This window comes from Carassius auratus, chromosome 43, assembly GCF_003368295.1.
Source record: "Carassius auratus strain Wakin chromosome 43, ASM336829v1, whole genome shotgun sequence".
Lineage (NCBI taxonomy): Eukaryota > Metazoa > Chordata > Actinopteri > Cypriniformes > Cyprinidae > Carassius > Carassius auratus.
Window position 1 is genome coordinate 22,682,348 of NC_039285.1, and position 17,839 is coordinate 22,700,186.

General features: G+C 43.2%; 1 protein-coding gene across 4 annotated transcripts; it reads right to left on the minus strand.

Annotated features, from left to right (window-relative positions):
- Nucleotides 1–9,070: 9,070 nt before the first annotated feature.
- On the minus strand, nucleotides 9,071–17,493 carry ube2q1 (ubiquitin-conjugating enzyme E2Q family member 1). Of its 4 annotated transcripts, none has more exons than XM_026231427.1 (13): nucleotides 17,127–17,493; nucleotides 16,124–16,228; nucleotides 13,883–14,005; nucleotides 13,336–13,392; nucleotides 13,081–13,233; nucleotides 12,049–12,133; nucleotides 11,920–11,980; nucleotides 11,593–11,683; nucleotides 11,436–11,494; nucleotides 11,136–11,184; nucleotides 10,944–11,039; nucleotides 10,803–10,869; nucleotides 9,071–10,082 (listed from the first exon to the last, which is right to left on the minus strand). In XM_026231427.1, the coding sequence occupies exons 1-13, from the start codon at nucleotides 17,280–17,282 to the stop codon at nucleotides 10,051–10,053; spliced, it is 1,134 nt and encodes a 377-aa protein (XP_026087212.1). In that variant the 5' UTR covers nucleotides 17,283–17,493; the 3' UTR covers nucleotides 9,071–10,050. The 4 variants fall into 4 exon arrangements, with proteins under 4 accessions (XP_026087212.1, XP_026087214.1, XP_026087213.1 ...); XM_026231429.1 differs by having other exon boundaries at nucleotides 13,096–13,233; nucleotides 17,127–17,492; XM_026231428.1 differs by having other exon boundaries at nucleotides 13,081–13,230; nucleotides 17,127–17,491.
- Nucleotides 17,494–17,839: the final 346 nt, after the last annotated feature.

A 17,839-nucleotide genomic window follows, 5' to 3' on the forward strand; every position in this document is an offset into this window, starting at 1 on the left:
GATTCCACAATCAATCTCACAGCCACGCTCCGCTCGCTCCACAAACGCCCACGCCCACGCATACGCACGAGAGAGAGAGAGAGAGAGAGAGAGAGAGAGAGAGGAGGATGGAGGGATGAAGGAGACGGAAATAGAGAGAGAGGAGGATGGAGGGATGAAGGAAACGGAGATAGAGAGAGAGGGGAGGATGGAGGGATGAAGGAGGCGGAGAGAGAGAGAGGAGGAGGATAGAGGGATGAAGGAGATGGATAGAGAGAGAGAGGAGGATGGAGGGATGAAGGAGATGGATAGTGAGAGGAGGAGGATGGAGGGATGAAGGAAACGGAGATAGAGAGAGAGGGGAGGATGGAGGGATGAAGGAGACGGAGAGAGAGGGGGGGGAGGATGGAGGGATAAAGGAAACGGAGATAGAGAGAGAGGGGAGGATGGAGGGATGAAGGAGACGGAGAGAGAGAGAGGGGAGGATGGAGGGATGAAGGAGACGGAGAGAGAGGGGGGGAGGATGGAGGGATGAAGGAGACGGAGAGAGAGAGAGGAGGAGGATGGAGGGATGAAGGAGGCGGAGAGAGAGAGAGGAGGATGGAGGGATGAAGGAGACGGAGAGAGAGGGGGGGGAGGATGGAGGGATGGAGGAGACGGAGAGAGGGGGGGGGAGGGGAGGATGGAGGGATGGAGGAGACGGAGAGAGAGGGGGGAGGATGGAGGGATGAAGGAGACGGAGAGAGAGACGAGGAGGATGGAGGGATGAAGGAGACGGAGATAGAGAGAGGAGGAGGATGGAGGTATGAAGGAAACGGAGATAGAGAGAGAGGGGAGGATGGAGGGATGAAGGAAACGGAGAGAGAGACGAGGAGGATGGAGGGATGAAGGAGGCGGAGAGAGAGAGAGGAGGAGGATGGAGGTATGAAGGAAACGGAGATAGAGAGAGAGGGGAGGATGGAGGGATGAAGGAAACGGAGATAGAGAGAGAGAGGATGATGGAGGGATGAAGGAGGCGGAGAGAGAGAGAGAGGAGAATGGAGGAATGAAGGAAACGGAGATAGAGAGAGGAGGAGGATGGAGGGATGAAGGAAACGGAGATAGAGAGAGAGAGGAGGATGGAGGGATGAAGGAGACGGAGAGAGAGAGAGGAGGAGGATGGAGGGATGAAGGAGACGGAGATAGAGAGAGAGAGGAGGATGGAGGGATGAAGGAGACGGAGAGAGAGGAGGATGGAGGGATGAAGGAGACGGAGAGAGAGGAGGATGGAGGGATGAAGGAAACGGAGGTAGAGAGAGGAGGAGGATGGAGGGATGAAGGAGGCGGAGAGAGAGAGAGGAGGATGGAGGGATGAAGGAAACGGAGATAGAGAGAGAGAGGAGGATGGAGGGATGAAGGAGACGGAAATAGAGAGAAAGGAGGATGGAGGGATGAAGGAAACGGAGATAGAGAGAGAGGGGAGGATGGAGGGATGAAGGAGGCGGAGAGAGAGAGAGGAGGAGGATAGAGGGATGAAGGAGATGGATAGAGAGAGAGAGGAGGATGGAGGGATGAAGGAGATGGATAGTGAGAGGAGGAGGATGGAGGGATGAAGGAAACGGAGATAGAGAGAGAGGGGAGGATGGAGGGATGAAGGAAACGGAGATAGAGAGAGAGAGGAGGATGGAGGGAGGGATGAAGGAGATGGATAGAGAGAGGAGGAGGATGGAGGGATGAAGGAAACGGAGATAGAGAGAGAGGGGAGGATGGAGGGATGAAGGAAACGGAGATAGAGAGAGAGAGGATGATGGAGGGATGAAGGAGGCGGAGAGAGAGAGAGAGGAGGATGGAGGGATGAAGGAGACGGAGATAGAGAGAGGAGGAGGATGGAGGGATGAAGGAGGCGGAGAGAGAGAGAGGAGGATGGAGGGATGAAGGAGACGGAGAGAGAGAGAGGAGGAGGATGGAGGGATGAAGGAGATGGATAGAGAGAGGAGGATGGAGGGATGAAGGAGAGGGAGAGAGAGAGAGAGGGGGAGGATGGAGGAGACGGAGAGAGAGAGAGGAGGATGGAGGGATGAAGGAGACGGAGAGAGAGAGGAGGAGGATGGAGGGATGAAGGAGGCGTGCTGAGACTGATGAAGTGTCCTGCCGTCTCTTAATGAAGGCCAGCATCTGGAGCTGTGTTACTGAGAGACACTGAGGAGAGGAAGCACAGTTGCTGTAGCCTTCAAGATCAAGACTGAATGATACACACAAGAAACAGCAGAAACTGTAGAAACGTGCCAGTGTTTACTCTACAGCCACATTTGTATATACTGTTCTGTAATGCAACGTGCAACCCTCTGGATATTTTAATAACAATTTACATTTTTTAATTATTTTTTTTTTATGTTTGTAAAAAGGTGAAAAAACAAAATGATCTGATATTTAATCTGTTTTTCTCATGCATATTTCTGCCGCATCACTTTGTTAGAAATTTTGTGGATAAGGTATTTTAAATATTAATCATCAGTGTGAAAGTAAAAAAAAAAAAAAAAATCTTCTCTTTAAGACATTAGTATTACTTTATTATTAAACTTTTTTTTTTTTTACATTTCTTACTTCATGGTCCCTAAAATATAAAAAAGCATAAAACTAATTTCACACATAATAAGCAAACAGAATGAAGTGTTTTTGTAGCTCACTTTCTGTTTCAGACTGTGAGAACGTTTATTTACTTGAAACATCAGGCTCTTTTATCTCAGAAGATCAAGGAGAGCGTGATTCCTGACGATGTGTCCAGACTCATTCACCTTTACTTCATAACTTCCCATCACACTGATGCAGGAATGCTCCATATTCATTCACAGCCCTTCATCTTAATAGATGAAGACTCCTGCCTCGCTTTCACTTGTCCATAAAACATGTCATATCTTCTATTAGTTTTCTCAGAGCATCCCGGGCCGAGACACATCATTTCCACACAGGTATGAATTATGCTTTTAAATGGACTTGCCCGGAAGCGTCCGCTGAGAAATGAAGTCTGTGTGCAGCAGGATCATCAATCAGGACATCACTCAGACCGGAGCTCTTCTCCAGCGCTGCGGGAATCACACACACACAGAGAGAGAGAGAGAGAGACACACTCACACACACACACACACACACACAGAGAGAGAGACACACACACACACACACACACACACACACACACAGAGAGAGAGAGAGAGAGAGAGAGACACACACACACACACACACACACAAAGAGAGAGAGAGAGAGAGAGACACACACACACACACAGAGAGAGAGAGAGACACACACACACACACACACACAGAGAGAGAGAGACAAACACACATACACACAGAGAGAGACACACACAGACACACACACGCAGGTTTCTACAGGTTTTATATATATGTATATATATTAATTCATACTGAAATTCACGATTATAAATTATAGATTTTCTTTGAATCTCATTTCCACATTCTGTCTTTAAATTTAAATTCTGTTTTATGGTTGCTAGGATAGAATTCAAATTCAATTCAAATTCAGTGAATGTGAAAGGCATTCTCGCTGCAGCGAGACACGACTCTGGGTTAGAGTCAGAATCAGAAATATTTGTCCCATTATTCTGTACTCCACGGTGATGCTCCAACCATTAACTAGAGGAGGCCAGTCGGAAACTTTCTGAAGGAAAACAACTGCATCTTCAGCTGATGAAGCCCAGCTCTGATTGGTGTTCAGATGATTGGCCAGCTCTGATCACAGCAGCATGAGGCGATGGAGGAGCTTGTCTCACATTTAAAACAATCAGTGCAGCGATGTTTCATCATGTGTCCCTGGTGTTACTGGAACATCAAGCAGTGTTTCCACGACGACCGGCCCTCATCAAAGAGATGGATTCATGTTTTAGTGCCGAGGCGCTCTATAAAGCACGTCCATGACGCTCACAGATGAATGTCAAGAGTGTCGTTGAGAGGATACTGTGTCTGTCCGTCAATATTTAATAAACCGAGGGGTGGAGCGGTGGTTATATGGAAACTACAACAGCTTATTCACATTCAGAGTCAGAGACACACGCTTTGATATTTGTACAAATACACATATTATCTTGTGAAATCTACAATATTTGATTGAATTCTCTCTCTCTCTCTATGTATTTATGTATTCACTTGTTACCAAGTAAATCATATATGCTGTAACTCTATTATGTGCTTCGGTCCATCAGTCAGAGTCTTATCTGTGAGGTCAGACCCGAATCTCTGGATCAGGTGTGCACCATGCACTCTGCAGCCCTTTATTACCCACAACGCATCTCTGCTTTCAGGAGAAATGAGCTGATATCCGGGATCAACAGGGAGGTGAAGAACCACAGATAAACCACAGAAATACAGCTAAGTGCTCAGAAACGTGTGTGTGTGTGTGTGTGTGTGTGTGTGTCGACCGCAGATATTGAACGAGAATGACAACAATCAGTCATGACATCCGCTGTGTGTCTAAAAGCTGTGCTAATATGTAGAAATATCTCTGTATCCAGTATGTCGTCATCTCTTTCCCTCCTCATCAGTGAATATTAACACATTAACAGTAATAAATGAGCAAATCCGTCACAAGAGCCTCTGCATATAGATAGCCTACTTATGAGACGGCCGCTCATTAGCATAACCTGCAGGGGACTCTGGGTAATTACTGAGCCGTTCTGATGAGGTCACTGGCCAATCACACATCTGTAGAGCTGAAGACCAGCTGTGGATGTGACAGACGTCTGATGGGACGGTTGCTATAGTTTTTATTCTTCTAATCTATAGATAATGTGACTGAAATGAAAGGCCACTTAAGTGAGAAACACTGAAATGACTTTCTTAAGTAGACTTTTACAGTAGACTTTTTAAGCAGAAATAGTGCACTTTGTTATAGATGTCAAGACTTTAAAATAAAAGTTCATTTTAAAAAGTACACTTATTTTAATGTGTTGACTAAAGCACATGGACAGCACTTGAGTATTATTGTAACTGAAGTGTGTTATTCAGTATTACATCTTAAGTCAAATATATTTTAAACATAATAAATTGCAAATGTGTAATTACAGTATAGAATAAACGTTTTAGAACAGAAGTTTAGCTCAATTCAGTAGTAACTTTAACCATATCTCAAAGACAATAGAAGTAATTATATAAAATGAATTATAAAGATGGACCAAAAGCAGCTAAATGCATTTAATATAAATTTTAACTAGAATACAATTTTATTTAATTGCAAACAACATGCAACTATGAGTCTGAAACCTACATTCAGTTCACACTGATGTATATATTCTTTAAAATAATAGAGTATAAAGTGAAATTCTATATTATTCAAAGTATGTCTTTTAAACGTGTGCTAAAGTGCACTTATTTTTCAGAAGGGGTTAAATTGGAACACACTTACTTTGAATCTAGAATATATACACATTAATTACTTTTTAGCATTAACACTGCATCTGATTCACATTTCATATTTTATTTTGTAATCAGAATAGTCTTGTGTGTGTGTGTGTGTGCGTGTGTGTGTGTGTGTGTGTGTGTGTCTCGTTATCTCCTGGCAGACACGGTCAGTCTGATATGAAGCAGAGGAAAGCCTGTCCAGAGATGATGACCAGTCAGTCTTCTTCATCTTAAGTTTATATCAGAGACAGAAATTCAATTTGCCAATATTGAATCTGAATGATCTGTGCACTGGAGCTTGTGTTATCACACACACACACACACACACACACACACACACACACAGACTGACATCATCACAGGACTACAGCTGCTCAAGGTCATGTAGATATAGACCTGACCTCGGGTTAAAACCAGGACAACTGACCACAGATCATCTCTCATCCCTCACTAAATCCTCTCGTCAATAATCAGTTATCCGAAGACTTTCATTTATTTACTGTGAAACACTGAAGCTTTGCCCTCAGAATCATCTAATGCGAGGTCAGCGATGGAAAACAGACCACAACGAATGCACGTATAATTGGAGTTATTTCAACAATTGGCTATTAACCTTCTGGAGACTCACAAACATAACTGAATCCAGTCGATGCTTCATCATACCGAAAAACACGCTCTCATTTCTGGCCCTTAAGAGCCGAGCGTTTGTGTCCTGAGAGCATCTGAAAGCCTTTCCAAATACAGTCAGACTCAAACTGATGAAACCTGCAGCAAAGCTCTCAGACAAAAGAAGAGTTTAGACTCAGAGACTGATCACTGCTCTCAGAAGATCTCTTAAAGCTTCGCACTGAACAGCAAGAACATCAATAAAAAATAATAAATCGTGGCTTTACAGTTCTATGTTCGAGTTACATTTCTGTGAGCATGCAGAAGCTATAATATGGACAGGAAATACTAATTTGGCTGTTAAAAATAAGGGAATATCATGCATGCGACTCAAGCTTCAGTGTCATTATCATGGGCTGATGGCGCCCCCTGCTGGACACAACAGACTGATGCAGAGTAGAACTCATTGCAGAGATACAGCCTCAAGGGTCATTTTGGCATCATGCCTCAAATTCTTCGCTGTGGTATGTGAAAACAGTTGTCTATCCACACAAAATCCATATCATTTAGTCAGAACAGTTTGAAGATCATCTGGCTCGATTTTGGGGAAAATCGGACCAACGCTTGATGAGGAGTTAAACAAAGTTGATTTTCAACATAAATCAAAAAGGACGGACAGGATGTTTAGCTTACTGTGGCATATTTGGGATCTATGTTCTCTGCTTAAGCCATGAAATATTTGCGACCAGTTTCATTGCAATAGGCTAATGCAATAAAAAGTTATTAGCATTTACGTATAATTATTAATGGTTACTGACTGGTTTATTACTCTTGACCAATAGGTGGCGCTGTTACAAATTTGATGGATATCCTCACTTCCTGTTTGTTGCTGCCATGTGTATTGCGTTTGAGCCAGGCGGCAAGGAAGTCGACTGGAAGTTGAAGTCGGCCGCGTGTCGCCATCTTGTAGCAGACCTTCACTAGCGTTAGCATCCCATTGACTCCCATTCATTTTGGTGTCACTTTGACAGCAAATAACTTTACATCTGAGGCGTTTAAAGACTCCGTTTGTCCATTATTTATTTCTAAAGATACATGACAATGTATAACGGGCTCCATTACCTTCTATGTTACATTATGGCCCCGTAGAAACAGTTTTTGTAAAAATAGGCTAACGATTGCGTCATAACCACTCAACTCTCTGTCGCATTACCGTACAGACAGGAGGAGAAGCTCGCAGGAAATTAACTTAATATGGCGTACTGGAGTTACATTTTAAAATACTATACAAAATAATTAATCAGAATACTTACTCCTGCTCACTCACGACAAAGAACTCCCCGCTCAAGATCGCCGTCTCTGCAAGATTAACGATGGCAGTTTGCACGCACAGCTACTAGAAGATGTACATCTGTCAGACAGGTTGCTGACGTCGTCAAGCTTGGTTTGAGTCTGCGCATCAGAAACGGAAGTGCTAAAAATAGCAAAAAAAAAAACGGGCTTCACTTGTCTCAATAGGCTATATGCACACTCACTTCCGCATTCCAAGTCGGCCAGCCAGGTTACATCCGGCGTCGACGGCGCACATAGCGTCAATAACAACTATGGCATTTTTCACTCGGTCCCTTCAAGATGTCCCAAAGGGATGAGATTTTAGCGGAAGTACGTCATCACCTCCGTGTGCATATAGCCTATTGAGTTCCAATGGGGTCACAGTGTCCATTTCTTTTACTGTCTATGGTTTGAGCTCCTTCATGTTATTCTTTATCGACAATTTTTATCTTAATCTATTTTATACACCATTTTCGTTCCTATAACGTGTGAATATATCCTCTATCATATTCTACAATAAAAACAATCAGAGCACCACAAACTCCTTGAAAATAACTAAAACAATTCAAGGTTTTAATTTGGCACAGTGGCTAGATTAACAAATAACTATTTAGTAAAACACAGCATTTTAAATAAAAAATGGCAGACATCTAAATTGGACCTCATTCGACTCGGTATGATGCACTCCATCTAAAGAGACCAGTTTTGTGATTTTTGGTCAAACCATTCAGAAGTTGTCAGCAAAAATATGCATTTTTAATATCTCCTGACCACTAGGTGGCGCTGTGCCTGAACACTGGTAGTCTCAGGTCAAGCTTTTCAACAAATTTGTTCACGTGTCATTCGAGAACGGCTGGACGAATCAACTTGGATTCCAGAACTTTTTGCCAGCATGGTCTGAAGATGATCTGACCCAATTTTGGTGAGAATCGGACAAACCGTCTAGGACAAGTTCGAAAAAGCATGTTTTTCAAACAATTGAAAATAGCAAAAAAAAAAAAAAAAAAAAAAACCTTGGGAAGGATTCAGAGGAAAAATTTTAATTTTCTGGCTTAAGGTATAAAAGTTATTAGCATAAACATGAGTGCAACTTTGAACAAATAGTGGCGCTAGAGAGTTTGAGTTAGAGACTCCAAATTGGCTCTGGTTAATGTTGGGACTGTCCTCTATCAGTGTGCCAAGTGTAAAAACTTTCCTGCAAGTGGTTCTATGGGTTACCATTGACTTTCAGTGGATGAAGAAGAAGGCCAATGATTACTATAGGTGTCTACACAGCTTCGTTGCTTGGCCCCTAAATACTGACAAAACCTTTAATGTAATGTCAAATTACAATTTCAAGTAGTTACATACAAATCAATATATTAAAGGAATATGCATTTCTTACCCTTTCCTCAAAATAAAATAAAATCAGACCTACTTTTTTCTATTATGTCTCCTAGAGTGACAAAAATATTCCCATTGCTCAGTTATGACCAAATAAAATTAATTAAATGTGAAAAACTGAAACATTAAGAAAAGCCACGCAGTTGAATATTCCATAGAGTGAAACTTAAACAGATTGCACTGATGCATTTCTTAAAATTCTTTATTCATAAACTTGATGCAAGTTTACAAATTGAACTGTACATGGTCAAAATTACACTAACAATGGAAAAAATAAAATGCAAATAAAACTGAAGCATGCTAACAGTGCATAACGCATTGAAGCCTCCTGCCCTCTCCATTCCCAACACACACACACACATTCCTCTCCGTCCGAACACACACACACACACACACACACACATTCCTCTCCATCCAAACACACACACACTTCTCTCCGTCCGAACACACACACACACACACACACACACACACACACTCACTCAGAACCAGAGGAACAGCTGTGGACTCAAACTAGGGCTTGATGTGAGAGTGGCGTTCTTCAGCTCACTCTGGTTTGTGTGAATTTCAAGAGAACAGAAGAACCATCCCAGTGCTTTGGACAGGAATCTAGAGAGAAAGATGCATCTGACAGAGTCCCGCAGCGGTGTGAACAGCTTCTGAATGATATTAACACTAATGCAGGGGGTTTTCTTGTGGTCATCAGATCGACCGATGTCTGAGATGATGTCAGTTTGAACAGAAATACTGGAGACAACTAACTTCTGCTCCTTCACTTCCTCAGTCCTGCTTCTTAAGGCATTATTGGTCACTCCCAGCTTCCCAAGAGACTGCAGGGGCTTCAAATAACACACTAAATACAGTTCCAGACTGGAGGGAGAAGGACTGAGAGACATGCTTCACAATGACACGAACACACTCGAACCCATTCTCACACTCGCAGACAGACGTCACCAAACGAGACGGAGAGACGCTCCTGCTCTTCTTTTAAACATTCATTCAACCAAATGCATCTGCACTTGATCGTGGAGTTCATTTTCAACACAATGAAGTCGGAGTTGCCATGGTAAAAACAGTTTTTTTTAGTATGCAAATAAAAATAAAATAAGAGGGAGGAACGCTGCAGAGATGGGGCTCTTCCAGAGATATTGGCGTCAGGAGCGCGTCGCATCACTGGGATCATGGCATCGTTTGAGGAGATGAAGGAACGTCAGGTGGATAAATGGAGTCATATCAAGCCTCGAGTAAAGAAAAGTGTCAGAAAGAGTGGCTCTGATTAAAACGAGGGACGAGAGGAGAAGAGCAAGAACAGAGAGATGTCCGTCTGAAGATGCTCGGTCCATGTGTGGATGCTGTGCTCTAGCCGTCCTCTTTGGGCGGTGTGTACCAGCCTGTGAAACACACACACACACACACACACATTTATACAGCAAGCACTCGCTCTACAGAGAGACCGACAGAACCAATCCATGTCAAAGTAGAGTCACAGACAGCACGAGCTAAATCTGCCATGAGCTCAGATCCTGAAATAAATCCTCTTTCCTGAGGAGCCCCAGACAGCAGAACTCACATCACAAGAAATAAAGATACATGTACATATCATATAAAAATCTGTATTAACCCCACTGAAATTAATGGAAGTCAATTAAATTCCTTTGAATGAAGTCAATGACTGCCCAAAAAGTCATGAAACCTTCACGCGGTTACTTCCAGATGAAGAAAGTGAGGAGTTTTTCACGCTCTGATGGCAACATGTTCATCAACAAAACTCCAAACGTTTTAGTTAAGGGTTAGACACTAATATAACTTCCTAGATCATTTAAAGAAAGAGTGTTTTTGACACCTAATGGTGTTTGGTCATATCTGGGTTAATGAGGTCAAATGTATCATGAACTAAAGGCTGGTCATCAATCAGAAGAAATCAAACAGCACAACGCAGATCATTTCATGCTCTTTAAAACTCACACAAATACATCTTCTGTTGGTTAAATCAGACGATCTCAGGCAAACCTTTAGTTTTAATGAGATTAAAATGGAAAAATCTAAACATGATGCATTTTTCATTTCCAGATATGATTATTAATTTCATGCGTCAACTGTGAAGTTCTTACCGTTCTTTTCGTGGATCTGCACCAGTGATTTATAGGACTGCTGCGCTCTGGCCAGACTGTACTGATTCTGAGGACAGGACAAGCGTGTCATTACACACATATAATCATGTGCTTCCGGACAAACACGAGCAGAACGCTCACCTTATTGGCTCCGAACTGCACTCGTGCCTTTCCTTTGACTAAAGTGGCGTTGATCTGCATGATGACAGACTCGATGGAGTAGGCACTGCTCCATCCCTGAGAACACACACACACACACACACATCTTAAATCCTGGCCTCACATCAGAAGTGGACAAATGCACTGTGGACGCAGTCTCGGACCCAAACACACCTGTTTAGTGAGCAGCTCCATACACAGAGCTCCTCCGCTGAGAACATACCTGAAACAACACAACAACGCTTAATAAAAAAAAACATGTGAACACTTTCTATGAAGCCCACATTCATAACACATTATAAGAGTATTCTTAAGGCATTATAATGAATGCATAATACATTATAAAACAAAAATCCACTTAATTTAATGAAAGCATGAAAACATATTATAAGGTTTTTTACAATGCATTATAAACACGAGTTTCATCGAAGGTGTGATCAACACAATCCTAACGGTCTTCAGAAGTGATCTTACCCTCCAGACAGGACCGGAGAAACCACTCGCACAAACGGAGGATCGAAGGGGAAGTTATCCTGCACACAGACCAGAGAGATATATATAATCTTTAAACTAAAACCAAGGTTTAGACTGAACTGTGTGCATGTTTTCAGAGTCAGCGGACTGGACTCACTTTGTATGAAAAGCTGAGGAGGATGTAGTCCATGCCTTCCTTCTCCTTCAGCACTTGCAGATCACTGTGTAAAGGACTGTCAGGATCCACACTGAGCACACACACACACACACACACACACACACAGCTTCAGCACAGGACAATCAGGCCAACATTTCACAAATCTGAGCTAGCATATTCAAAACATCTATAATTCAATATTGTTTCTACATCAAGAAATGCACGAGCAAACTGAAGTAAAATCCTTTTCAGCTGGTTCTTCCCTTAAGCTATCTTCTAACGTCTGATGACAGCAGGATGCAGAAGACGGTTTCTGTTCACACTTACGTCCTGATCTTGACGTGCCACTCGTACAGACTGTCGTTGAGCAGCTCCACAGAGTAGATTCCTGCAAGAGAGACCGGATCAGATCACAGAGTCCAGCGCCGTCTGTGGCTCACCGTCACGTGATCTTACCGTTCTTATAGCTCTGAGAGCGGTAGATCTCCCGGAGCTCTTTCATCAGACGATCAGACGCCTGGACAGATCCAGACACGGCACCCTACAGGACCCGACAGAACACACCCCGTCAGACACTCATAACATGAGATTCGTGACCTCTTCAAATAGTGATTATTAATAAAACACCTTCAGGGGAATGTGAAGCATTGATTATGAATTATATCTCCATATGCTTTTTAATGCATGCTAGCTTCTAGGGTAAAATCTAAATTAAAGTGCCCCTGGTAAATCATTTCGGGTATTTCCTCTCACACAGTGTGTAATGCACTGAAGGTAACGACTCTGAAGAGCCGAAACCAGTCGTTAGTTAGTGTATTTTGAGAAAGCGAAAGTGTTTTTTGACTTTGCATGCATGTGAACTTGTTGTAGGAGACTCCAAAATAACATTAGGACACTTAAAAATGGCACAATAGGGGCACTTGAACTAAAACCCCAGAACCATTCACATCCAGTTCAATAATAACTCTCAGACTGATTCTGGATCGACTTCACTGAAAACCTTTCCAATAATCTCCTTGAGAAACACAGTGATGAACCAGAGACGTTTCTGCAGCGTTTTACATTTCAGATTCATAACGGTGTGTTTCTTATTCACGTCTGCAACACGGTTTAAAAACCCGAATGTTCATAAATCTCTCGTTAATTACCAAAATACTGGATTGATCTGAGCCTGTGCACCACAGTTTTGAGTGAAAAAGCAATATTTGTTGATATGTTTATCAGTGTTGACTAACTGCTGCGATCAATCAGCTCCATGAAGAAACTAAACCTGTGCTAACTGAAGGAACACAAGCGATAAAAAAAAAGATTAAATCCAATATTATATAACATTATCAAACTCACAAGCTGGTCATTTTTGATTGTATTATGTTGAGGATGTTCAGCACAGAAAAGGGTTAAACAGTGTGACAGACTGAATCTCATCTGACCGAGAGAAGCGCCTGTATCTGACCCCGTCTGACCCCAAACTGAAGGAAAGGCTCTTACCGAGTGAGCACTTACGTTCAAGTGGTCCTGCCGCTGGTTCTTGCGGATCTTCTCCAGGACGGCCAGGTTCTCCTTCTCAATCCCATCATCCTCAGACTTCTTCCCATCCACCGGCTCCACCTTCATCTCGTAGTGCTCCAGATCGATGTCCTGCTGACACACACACACACACACACACACACACACACACAGGTAAAGAGAGACGCTCAGCAGCTCACAGGAGACATGAATGAGGTGAGGGAAGCAGACGTGCACCTCTCCCATCTCCTCTTCCTCCTCCTCCTCTGAAGTCACCTCGTCAGTCGTCCCATGCTACGAGAGAAACATCCGTGTTAAACCACACACACACACACACACACACACAAATCTCTTAAATTACACTTTTAAATGTAATTAAATTTTTTTACCTCAGAACATTTTTGTACAAAAGTAGCAAAAATCTATATTTACATCGTAACAGGTCAATATAACCCTTCTGATTAAATTATTATTACTGTGTTTCGGGAGTGACACATTTAGGGAGGAAAATTATTCCTAAATGTTCTGAGAATTCAATATGAGAATTAATGTGTACCTAGAATATTATATCATTATATTACATAATTTGCATACATATTAAAAGATGTTTCCACCTCTGACTTTGCACCCATTCTGTGGAATAGCCCTCAAAGGCTTTTTTAATGCAATTTTGACCCGATGCAACAGTCAGCTACGACTTGTTTCCCAGAAATACAGTCCTTGTAATTACATGCATGTGAAACTAAGTTCTATAAGCATGTTTGGTTCCTGTCTGGATGAGTACCTTCCTGTCCTGGTGAAGGGGTCCTGCAGGAAGAGGCTGGTCCAGCATCTCCACATCCGGGTGCTGAGGAAGATTATAGAGGCGACACAGATCACAGATCAGCCTCTTCAGCTGCTGCAGGAGCTGCAACACACACACACACACACACACACGTCAGAAACACTCACCTGGGCCAGGAACCTGACAGGAATCTCAGTTTTTTCGACACTGACTGACTTGCTATGGACAGTCAAGAGATGCATGTCAAGATTTGGACACATTTGTCAGGTTATAATAACAGGAGTCTGTGCACATGATCCACTTCCTGTTGAAGTCGTCAGTGCAGGGGAGGAGAGTCTTGCTCAGAACACAACAGGAGCAGATCAAATCTCACTCGCACGTAATGAACATCTGAGAGAGAAGGAAGTAAGGCCTTAAGAGCAGTCTCAACTTAATATATACGTTTGGGGTCATCTAGATTTTTTTTGTTTGTGAATGAAATTGTAATACAACATGAACACAATACCTAACAATTACTTTATTTATTTATTTTACAACTGTGCATACCAAACACCAGGCATCAGTCTGAGTTCCCTCAGTAGTGCACAAATCGCATGACACCAGGCATCAGTCCGAGTTCCCTCAGTAGTGCACAAATCGCATGACACCAGGCATCAGTCCGCGTTCCCTCAGTAGTGCACACTTCCATGACACCAGGCACCAGTCCGCTTTACATCAGTAGTGCACACTCACATGCCACCAGGCATCAGTCAGAGTTCCCTCAGTAGTGCACACTCACATGCCACCAGGAATCGGTCCGAGTTCCCTCAGTAGTGCACACTCACATGACACCAGTTATCAGTCCGAGTTCCCTCAGTAGTGCACACTCACATGCCACCAGGAATCGGTCCGAGTTCCCTCAGTAGTGCACACTCACATGACACCAGGCACCAGTCCGCTTTACATCAGTAGTGCACACTCACATGCCACCAGGCATCAGTCAGAGTTCCCTCAGTAGTGCACACTCACATGACACCAGTTATCAGTCCGAGTTCCCTCAGTAGTGCACACTCACATGCCACCAGGAATCGGTCCGAGTTCCCTCAGTAGTGCACACTCACATGACACCAGGCACCAGTCCGCTTTACATCAGTAGTGCACACTCACATGCCACCAGGCATCAGTCAGAGTTCCCTCAGTAGTGCACACTCACATGACACCAGTTATCAGTCCGAGTTCCCTCAGTAGTGCACACTCACATGACACCAGTTATCAGTCCGCGTTCCCTCAGTAGTGCACACTCACATGCCACCAGGCATCAGTCCGAGTTCCCTCAGTAGTGCACACTCACATGTTGTGTAACGCTCTGCTCTATTACAGTATTATAATGGAGCTAGGAGGGTAATTACTGTTTACTGCCGCTCAGAGCATCAGGATTACAACACCTGCTCTGCTCTGAAGCACTCACAGACGGAAGAGATGACTAATTACGTGATTTACTGTCACACACTACCTTCTAATGAGAAGACAACTTAGATAAGACTTAAAGTAAGAAAAGCCATATCTGCCATATCTAATATTTCTCCTGATACGTGTTTAACAATTACTGGGAAGGAAATGCTTTCACGTGTTTGTTAGACCTTGAGAATTAATGGAAATCTTGTTTGATCTCAATTAAACTCAGACGAGTTAAAACTTCAATTATAAAAGGGATCATTCCGCTCCTTGATTCTGATTGGCTGAGCCACGTTCAAAGCTGTTGTAGATGACTCTACAAAGTAACACACACCTTTGTTTACATTTGTCTGTTGCTCGGCAACCACTTTGTAGCAACCACAACTGATTCTAAAGGAACTAGACTGTTTGGTGGAAGAATACTGTTTTTATTAATATCATTACACTTTATCTGCTCTGTTTTATTGTGTGTAACCTTACATATACGGAATGACTGTTTTTTAAAAGCAACAACCCCCGTGAAGCCGTGGTTTACAGTGAATTTATAACAGCTTTGCGTCATACCTACCAATGCCCCTCAGCGGTTATAAATTCACTATAAAACACGGCTTCACAGGGGTTATTGCTTAAGTTTTGTTTTATTTTAATTTCACAAAGAAACGTGCAGCAATAGCCTAATAAAACTGTAAGTTTCCAGTGTAGTTCCACTCATGCACCGAACCGAAGGACACATGTACCCCTGTAACATGGAGTAAACATGTCTATAAACTCAATCCCAGTCTGAAATCCTGTATGTAGTGCACTCACCAGTGTGCTGCTCTTCCGGACGTCCTCCAGCCGCTCCAGCACTCGGGTCAGGCTCGGGTCATCAGACTCCACGCACCATATGGGCGGCGTCGCCGGGTACGACTCCTGAAACACACTTCTGAGGGTTACACTGGGAAGTGACCACTAGCTGGACGTCTGGACCGGATCAGCGGTTCTCAAGATCTGTGCAAATGCTTGGGTTTGTAGACAAATCATTCTGGATTCATTTACAAAACCAAAACCAGTTCAGATTTAGATGCAGCTTCTCATTCCTGTAAACTGCACCACTGTCCTGAAAGAGGAAGAGGCGTGTCCAGACCTTTGACTGGCAGTGACATCATCACAACATTCCCAACTTTAACTGGCTCAAAAACACCGGCAAAACAGGAACTTCCACAAAACACGTGAGACATAATTAGATCTATACGAACTCATCTGACGTACTTTAGCACCAAAATCCCTAGAAAGGGTTTCTTATTTGTGTGCAGGTCAAATAGGGCACTTGAAACCTTCTCATAGTTATTCATGTGCATTCAAATGGATATAAATATGACTTCAAGAGTCAAGACGTGGTTTAATCTGAATGTACATTAACTAAACTTGTTTATAGCTGGCACTGGTTTCACATTTACACCGGTTCAGTTATAATGTAAATATTATTTAAAGAAATCCGCACCAAAAAGTGAAAATTTGCTGAAAGTCTGCAGTGAATGGGTGCCGTCAGAATGCATTATTACGTATTTTAGCCAGAAGCAACAGATTGAAGTTAAAATCATCTTAATGCTGGATGTGTTTCATCTTTTGTCTTCTCCAGATGCTTTTATCAGCTGTTTGGACTCTCATTCTGACGGCACCCATTCACTTCCATTGATGAGACACTGATGCAGTGTTACATATCTTCATTTCAGGAGACTAGAGATCAGTGTGCTTCCCACCGAGGGCCCGAGCGCGTACCCCGTGTGTGTGTGTGTGTGTGTGTGTGTGTGTGTGTGTGTGTGTGTACCGTGAGGTTGCAGTGGATGATCAGCAGCTGGTCTCCGATGTTAAACTGGCAGCTCAGCTCGTCCGGTGTCCAGTCGAGGATGCGGAAGCGCTCGTGGTTCGGGTCGAAAATAGACTCCAGAAACTTCAGCTCGGCCTTCAGTCCCGAGACCGACATCTTCCTCCGCTCATCTCCGGACAAAGGAAGCGGATCTCTCGTGTGTGTGTGTCGGTGTGTGTGTCCGCGGGAGTGAACGTGTCGAGTCACCGGATCCGGGGTCCGTGTGTCGGTGTGTTGTGAGAGCGCGGGTCCGTGTGAGTCCGGCGGAGCGGAAGCAATTCTTCTCTGGGCTTTAAAGATGGAGACGCTCCTGGAGGACCCACAGTCCCAGCATGCACCGCGGCCGCGTCATCTAATCGCGCGGAAAGACTGAAACTTGTTTACAGTTCACTTTGGGTTTAACGTTACACGACTCCAGAACACAATCCGTTACTGTTTACAAGTTACATGACAAACATTGTACTTAGTAACGGAATCCATTTGAGATCAGATAACTAACTTTTAGATTACTTTTGGCCTAACTCGTTCATCACGTTGATTAAATAGCACAGTTTAGTACCATACTGATATAAAATGCTTTAAAAAATAAATTAAAATATTTTCAGTTTGTTGTTATTTACAACATGAAGCGCATTCAACATTACATTATCCCAAGGTTTCCAACTGGGCTTAAT